The sequence below is a fragment of the Eucyclogobius newberryi genome, unplaced genomic scaffold, assembly GCF_026437365.1.
Source record: "Eucyclogobius newberryi isolate DKJ021-1_F unplaced genomic scaffold, fEucNew1.0.hap1 SCAF_14, whole genome shotgun sequence".
NCBI lineage: Eukaryota > Metazoa > Chordata > Actinopteri > Gobiiformes > Gobiidae > Eucyclogobius > Eucyclogobius newberryi.
In genome coordinates, this window is record NW_027315768.1 from 29,029,586 (window position 1) to 29,037,661 (window position 8,076).

At 42.4% G+C, this 8,076-nt stretch overlaps 1 protein-coding gene and 1 pseudogene across 1 annotated transcript; one reads left to right on the plus strand and one right to left on the minus strand.

Moving 5' to 3' along the window:
* Positions 1-1,433: 1,433 nt before the first annotated feature.
* Positions 1,434-3,093, plus strand: LOC140359936 (tripartite motif-containing protein 16-like; annotated as a pseudogene).
* Positions 3,094-5,613: 2,520 nt separating this feature from the next.
* LOC140359095 (uncharacterized) lies at positions 5,614-6,687 on the minus strand. The gene has a single exon (XM_072443969.1). It carries the CDS (start codon positions 6,685-6,687, stop codon positions 5,614-5,616), a length of 1,074 nt encoding a protein of 357 aa, XP_072300070.1.
* Between the last annotated feature and the right edge of the window lie 1,389 nt (positions 6,688-8,076).

Here is an 8,076-nt window from a genome sequence, read left to right on the forward strand (position 1 = left end):
ATATGACCTAGTTCCAACCAGTGACTTACAGGTAATACACGCCCACATGTACCACGTGATTCTCTGTAAACGCAATGAAATGTAGTCAAGCTGAGTTCAGTGACGTAAGCTGTTTCCTGTTTACACAACACGAGCCTATCAAAGTAAAAGATTCAGTTTGAGTCATCTGGACACTGGAATACAAGCCTGGACTTTGTACTTAGAGGCAGCAGAACATGCAGCAGAGCTATTATTACAAGCTTTACTGTTGTGTCAGTGCGTGGTAAAACCTAAAGTTATATTAACTTTAGAGGAATTAGATTTTGTGCTGATTTAGCTGCTTTGTGATATAGATCGTTATTTTATTATTCATTGTTTTGTGTTGCACCTTAAGCTCAGACAATGGTAATAAACCTTTTCTGATTCTGTTCTTAGTGGATTTGTTATTTACCAAAATACTTTTGAAAATGGTTGTCATATGCTGCCATCTACTGGCTCATTGTGGTACAGCAGTGAGGACAAACCTGAAAGACCAGCTGTAGTTTTAATGCACTGTCCAGAGAGTGACTGCTTTAAATGTATTAAATATGCACTACGTAACTTTTCTAGCGGGAGCTCTGTCACCTGCTTGTCTCCATGGAGATGTTTTTGCTTTGGCTTCAAAGTCTAACTGCATTAAATAAACGTTTCATGCATTTATTTGATTACAGCTGTTTTTCTTGCTGAACAATGTCTTGGTTTGGTGGAGTCACTTGTTTTTCTCAAAGGGGAAACAGAAAGATTTAATGGAGATGAAGATGATCAAACCCACAACCAGAAATGTTACATAGTGCACCTTTAAACATTCTGTTCAAAACATGTATTTATTACACATTTAACATTTTTACAGATAAATTAACAACTAAATTACCAAAAAACACGCCCACTGCTGCTTATACTTGCACCAGAACTGGGTAAAACTGAGCTCAAAGAGTTTAAAACTGTCAACTGAAGAGTCAAAAACATCTTTCTGAAACACTTGTAAATTAGAGTTGTAATATAAATGCTGGGTCCAGGAGACATCACAACATTATAAAGAGCTCCAGGTTAATATTGGTGGAAGACAAGTAATAAATCTATGGTATATTTGACTTTTTACTGTCAAAATGCAGATGTTTGACCTGATTTATGGATCATTATTCTGTGATTACAGAGATATGATTCTTTAGACTTTGAAGCCTCTTTATTTATCTTTTGTAATGTTTTACTTGTGCCCAGTGATTATGTGTCTCTGACTTTAAACTGTTGAGTCTCATTTTAAACTCTAATAAAACATGCTTGTGTCTTTAAAGGTTTGCTGCTTGATGCTTCCTGGTTCCTCCTCAGATCTGCACAGAGCTGTTGTGCAAGCCTGGCCCCTCCCACAGCTCTCACTCACTTTAAGTTTCATTTGTGTCTAAGTCTAACTCGCACTCGCTCTGATCCAGGAGAGATGGCACAGAAAGCAGTCGACCAAGAAGCCTTCTTCTGTCCCGTGTGTTTGGATCTACTGAAGGATCCGGTGACTATTCCCTGTGGACACAGCTACTGCAGGACCTGTGTCCAACACCACTGGGACCAAGAGGACAAGAAGCAGCTCTACAGCTGTCCCGAGTGTCGCCAGAGCTTCAGCCCCAGGCCTGTCCTCATCAAACACATCATGTTAGCAGGTGTAGTAGAATAGCTGAAGAAGACTGGACTCACAGCGCCCCCTGCTGACCGCTGCTATGCCGGACCTCAGGATGTGTCCTGTGATGTGTGCACTGGGAGGAAGATGAAAGCTGTCCAGTCCTGTCTGCAGTGTGTGGCTTCATACTGTGAGAGCCACCTCCAGCCTCATTATGATGCTGCAGTGTTACAGAAACACCAGCTGGTGGCGCCGTCCCACAAGCTCCAGGAAAACATCTGTTCTCAACACAACGAAGTGAAGAAAATGTTCTGCTGTAGCGACCAGCAGAGCATCTGTTACCTCTGTGTGGACCAGCACCGGGGCCACGGTGCTGGTCCACACAGGCAGAGCTGCCGGCCAGGAGGGCCCTGCTGCTCCAGAGCCTCCAGGACAAAGACACAGACCTGAAGAGGCTCAAACAGGAAGCCCAGGACATCAGCCGCTCTGCCCAGACAGCAGTGCAGCGCAGCAGGGACAGCATTGGAGAGATAGTCCTTCTCCTGGAGAAACGAGGCTCTGAAGTGGAGCAGCAGATCCTCTCCCAGGAGCAGACCCAACTGAGCCAAGTCCAAAAGCTCCAGGACCAACTGCAGCAGGACGTGACTGAGCTGAAGAGGAGCATCTCTGAGCTGGACACACTGTCCCTCACTCCGGATCATAACCAGTTTCTACAGCTCTACGCTTCACTGTCCACAGACACACAGAGCACAGACCCAGCCAGGATTCAGACCGGGCCCCGGAGCGACTTTGAGGAAGTGACCAGAGCTGTGTCAGCTCTGAGTCCAGTCCAGGTTTTACTGTCTCCAGCTGAACCCAGCTCCAGAGAGGACTTCTTACAATATTATTCTGAAATCACTCTGGACCCAAACACAGCTCAGACCGGACTGTCTCTGTCTGATGGAAACAGAAGAGTAACAGTTATGAGAGAAGACCAGAGTTATCCTGATCATACAGACAGATTCAGTCACTATCCTCAGGTCCTGAGCAGAGAGAGTCTGAGGGGCCGATGTTACTGGGAGGTGGAGTGGAGCGGGAGGTGGGCTGATATCGCTGTTGCATATAGAAATATTCAGAGAAAAGGAGGCGATAATGAATGTGCATTTGGATTCAATGATAAATCCTGGGCCTTATACTGTGACAAAACCAGTCATTCATTTATGTTTAACTCAGTCAAATCCAAAGTCTCAGGTCCGGTCTTGTCCAGAATTGGGGTTTACCTGGACCACAGTGCAGGGGTTTTGGAGTTTTACAGGGTCTCTGAAAGATCCATGAGCCTCCTCCACAGAGTCCAGACCACTTTCACTCAGACTCTCTACGCTGGAGCCAGGATTGGCTGGTGTGATACTGGAGCCACTGTACATTTCCTTAAACTCATATAACAGCTTTGTTCTCCACAGTTTAGGACCAAATCAGTGCCTTTTATTTTTAACAAATGATTTAAAGGTTTAAAAGACTCTTTGTGAGGGTTGCCCAAAAAAATTTATATTGACTAAAAATTATTATCAAAACAAGATAAAACAAGATGACAAAAACAAGAAAAATATTGAACATTTCCTGAATAATCTTAATGAAAAGACTATTTTTGACAATCATAGTATAAAAATCAAGTTTGAAATTATAGTATTTATTGAAATGCTTCACTTACAATTTGGTACTAAAAAATTACATGTGGAGGATGAAAATCATAACAGAAACATGACTTATTAAAACAATTAACACATTTTGAGTTAGAATGTGGTACGACCTTTTGTTGAACTCACCTGCAACAAAACACTGTAATTTAAACTCTTACTGTAAAAACAAACTCATATTCTCTAGATCAGACACTCTTTTCAATTAACTTTTTATCAATTCAAATGTTATTCCTCGTGTAATGTAACTATAACTCTTATGTATAACTCTTTGCTCTGTCATAATGTAAAAAGTGATTTTATTAGCAAAAACTGCACCAATTATACTATTTTTGTTCTGTGTTTCTCTCCATAAATTTTTTTGTTGAGTTTTCTATTTAACATGATTGCAAAATGTTGAAATCAGCAGTAATTTCATAAATCCATCTGTTTTTGTCTTTTTTCAGTCCCAAAAATCTAAAATACATCACACAAATTGTTGAAAAAGCTTCAGTTGTAGTCATCTGGACTCAGTTAGAAAAATTAGACGTTTCGACTCTCATCCAAGAGTCATTGTCAATAAAAGAATTTAGGTCGAGAACTCCGATATTTGTACTATTCTGTGGTAAGTCCAGCCCATTGGGCGGAGCCTTCCTGAAGTGGAAAGAGTTGTTTGTTTCAACAGAAACTTACCCTCTTTGTATCTACCGAGCCTATTCAGACCTTTAATGGGCTATTAGTATCCTCTTTGACTTTGTGAGACCCTGGCTCACACACCCTGAGTACCTGATTAGCATCTAAATGTCCTGGTCCTGGTCCTCTACCTCTCCAGGGGTTCAGTATACCATTATAGATACCAGGAAGATTGAATCTTAGTCCTCCATTTCTGTTTAAAGAAGGTCTTTCTTTTTTAACAAAAATAGCTTCCCTAACTCCTCTTTCAAACCATCTTTTCTCCCTGCTTAAAATCTTCACCTCACCGTCTTCAAACGAGTGATTAGAGGCTTCAAGATGGAGATGCACGGCGCTCTGTGGTCCTGAACTAGTATTTCTTCTGTGCTGATAGAGCCTCTTGTGCAGAGGCTGTTTAGTCTCACCTATGTAACGTTCTTTACAACTTTCTTTACTGCATTGGATAGAATAAACTACATTGCTCTGTTTTTGAGTCGGCAACTTGTCCTTAGGGTGAACCAGTTTTTGTCTTAAAGTGTTTCCTGGTTTAAAATAAACAGGGACTTCGTGTTGTCTAAAAAATCTCTGCAGTTTTTCCGACAGGCCAGAGACATAAGGGATAGAAACGCCCTTCCTTCTCTGTTCAGTTTCCTTTTTGTCCTGCTTCTTGGTTCTCTTCACTCTGTTGAGAGACCAAGCGGGGTAACCACAGACTGAAAGGGCATTTCGGACGTGTTTTTCCTCTTTCTTCTTGCCCTCTGAGCTGGTGGGCACACCTTGAGCTCTGTGTTGTAAGGTTCTGATCACACCCAGCTTGTGCTGTAGTGGGTGGTTGGAACCAAAGAGCAGATACTGGTCCTGTGTCGGTTTCCTAAATACTTCTATTTGGAGCTTTTGGAGTTCTCGACCTAAATTCTTTTATTGACAATGACTCTTGGATGAGAGTCGAAACGTCGAATTTTTCTAACTGAGTCCAGATGACTACAACTGAAGCTTTTTCTACAATGGAACACGCCTGGACGAATGAGGGATTACACCGACATCACACAAATTGTAACATTAGAAAATAAAAAAAATTAAAAAAAGTTTGTTTTTTGATGGGGAAATTGTAGTATTGTAACAGAAAAGTACAAGAACAGCAGCATGAAAATATCTAAAAGTCAAATAAAATCAATTTGAGATAATTCATGATTAACAAAAATAATAACTAAATAAAAGCTTCACTGTGTAATGTTTTTGCTTGTCACCATAGAGATGTTATTGATTTACTTGGAGCAATAAACACACTATGTCATTAAACCTCTTTCATGTGTTTCTCTGACCCTGATTCTTCCCAGAATGTTTGATTTGACTGGAAATAAAAGGGTCAGAGCTTTATTTGTATATTCAATTTGCCCAGCAGCTCGATCGTTTCCATTTATTGTACAGGAAAAAAATAGTAAAGAAAAGTAATGCTTGCAATAATTCAACTAAATCAAGGCGTTTTCAGGTATTATTATTTGCCAAATCCTAATTATTGTGCGATTTACATGGATTTTGACCCTCGTTTACCATTTGGTTGCTAGGTAACAGTTGTGGAACTATCACATCTGCTGCTCATGTCCAACCAGGAAGTGACGATAAAAAACAAAATTGTCCAACAAAAAGCGCTCAAAGTACACGGCCTCAGTTGTCACAGTAACCCTCCAGGCCGACCTGCTCCTCTGCAGAATCCTTGGCCAAACTTTGCCTCTTGTTCTTCTCCCCCATCAGAATGGCTGCTAACACGGTTACCAACACCGTTCCCGTTAAAATTAGCACCGTTACCGTTTCTGCGATGCAAAGTTCATGTGCTACTTCCACAATCAGACTTCCCTTTAACTCCGCCGGATCGCTGCATCTCAGTTCATGATAATCGTCCAAAAACAACCTGTGAATGTCGTCCAACTTTCGGAAAACCCTTTGTAAGTCGCAGTCGCAATGCCACGGGTTCCCCTCCAGCAAAACATGGGCGTTCGATGCACAGATGCTCAGCAGCGTCTTAAATTGCAGGCCGGAGAGTTTGTTGTACGACAGATCGAGCAGGACAACATTGCAAAGCGACGTAAAGACCCCGACTTGGATTGAGGCGATCTTGTTCCGACTTAGTTGGAGCATTTCAAGGGAACGCAGAGTGGAAAACGTTCCCAATTCCAAGGTCGTAATGTTGTTTTCGTTCAAATACAAGTGTCTCAAAGTCGTCGTGCTGCTGAACGCTCGTGACTCGATCCGTCGGATACGGTTGGCGCGCAAATCCAGCTTCACGAGGCCGTCCAAGTCGTCAAATACGTTGCTTTCTAAGATTGTTAAATTGTTATAAGCCAGGGAGAGTTCGGCGAGGGAGCTTAACCCGAGGCAAAATCCATTACCCAAATAAGAAATAAAATTGTGGCTCATGTCAAGCTTTTGCAAACTTTGTAGATGGAAAAAGGCGCCGTCGGACACAAAGGAAACCATATTATCTCGCAGTAGTAAGGTTTTCAGGCCAATAAGATTCCCAAAGGAGTAGGACTGTATCTGGACGATGTCATTGCGGGATAGGTCCAAGTATGCGGTGCTGAAAGGGACATTTGGGAGCGTGTCCGAGATGTTTCGGGACGAACAGTTGACATATTTGACTTCTGGCAGGCAGGTGCAGCCGGCGACGCAGGAGTTCTGCTCCGTCGACGGAAACAGGAGTGTCACCTGGAGGACAAATGTGGAAAAGACGAGGCCGCTCATGATCTAAGGGAGAGGACAAAGAAGAACACGTCATGGGCAGTTTTCTGGAATACAATTTAAAGTGTTCTGTCAAGTGTAACTGGGTTGTTTCTTTGCTTCGATGTGACACACTTGTCCTTATTACATTTAATAAGTTATAGCTGTTTTTAATGCTTAAATAACACTGAAAATACATTTGTGTTTCCACTCTGTGGCTATTTCTATCACCTTTTATATCCAGCATGAGCTCAGAACATTTATGATCAAAGTCCTCAAATTCTTCTTTGTCTCTCAAAACATCAAACGAACCTATTTAGACCCAAAAATGTATCGACAGAAAATCTATCATTTCTAGACGCCATTACCTTTCATTGGTGAATAATTGGTTATGATTGACATTTCATACCTTATTTATTGAAGAAATAGACATGGTCACTGATCACAATTACAACACATATTCGCACTAAATGATCAATTATATACAATGTGTTGGCCTATCACCACCACACAGTACATCACACTGACTAAAACCAACAAACAAACAAACCACGACTATTCAAATGAGAAATATAAGGAAAGTGTCTCTCACCTGTTGATCCGTCGCTCGCTCTTATCCTTCGGCGTGATCACAAAGACGAGCGGACCAGCTGCAGGACGCTCTCTCTCTCTCTCTTGCTCTCGTGGGCGAGCGTTGACAGCAAAGAGAGGCTCGGACAAAGAGAGGAGTGAATAATTTAGGCTCATGGGCCGGGACAGTCCAGAGCACGGCCCCCGGCTCACACTGGCACGGCAGAGGGCAGAATGTAAGAGGAGCGTCTAAAGCAGTGGTCCCCAAACTACGGCCCGTGGGCCACATCCGGCCCGTTGGGCCTTTCAATCCGGCCCGCCAAGCTTGTCCAAGTTATATTAAAATGTAATTTAATATTTTTTTTATAAAAAAAATAAAAATAAAATTGCCGTAGGCTTAATGAGACAGTAGATGAGAGAGAAAGGAGGACAGGCAGCAAATGTCGGAGTAGGGTTTCAAACTCTCGATACTGCGGCTGGCCATTAATTTTACCTTTCGCCTGTAATGCCCACATTTCCCCAAGATATGGCACTGTTTCCTCTAAGATGCGCGCCTGTGCAGCTGCGCACTGCTCGCATATAGTGCGCTCACAAGAAAATCTATGGCGCGCAGAAAATAAAATTCACCACAAACGGCCACCGGGGCCAATCAAGCAGGAAGCGCAAGTGTTTGACACACTGTAGATCTTGTGGACAGTAGAAGCACTGTCCAGGGGACACGTCGTGTTCTCTAAATTTTTAGTTTCAAAACGCTGTATGTTTTATTACAATCAGAATCATATTCACTGAGAAATGAGTCTTATGAGTCCCGCAGCGCAGAGTGGACGGCGGCCCGAGGCGCAG

Coding starts and splice junctions, on each gene's coding strand:
- LOC140359095 (XM_072443969.1), bottom strand. CDS start 6,687: ATGAGCGGCCTCGTCTTTTCCACATTTGTCCTCCAGGTGACACTCCTG.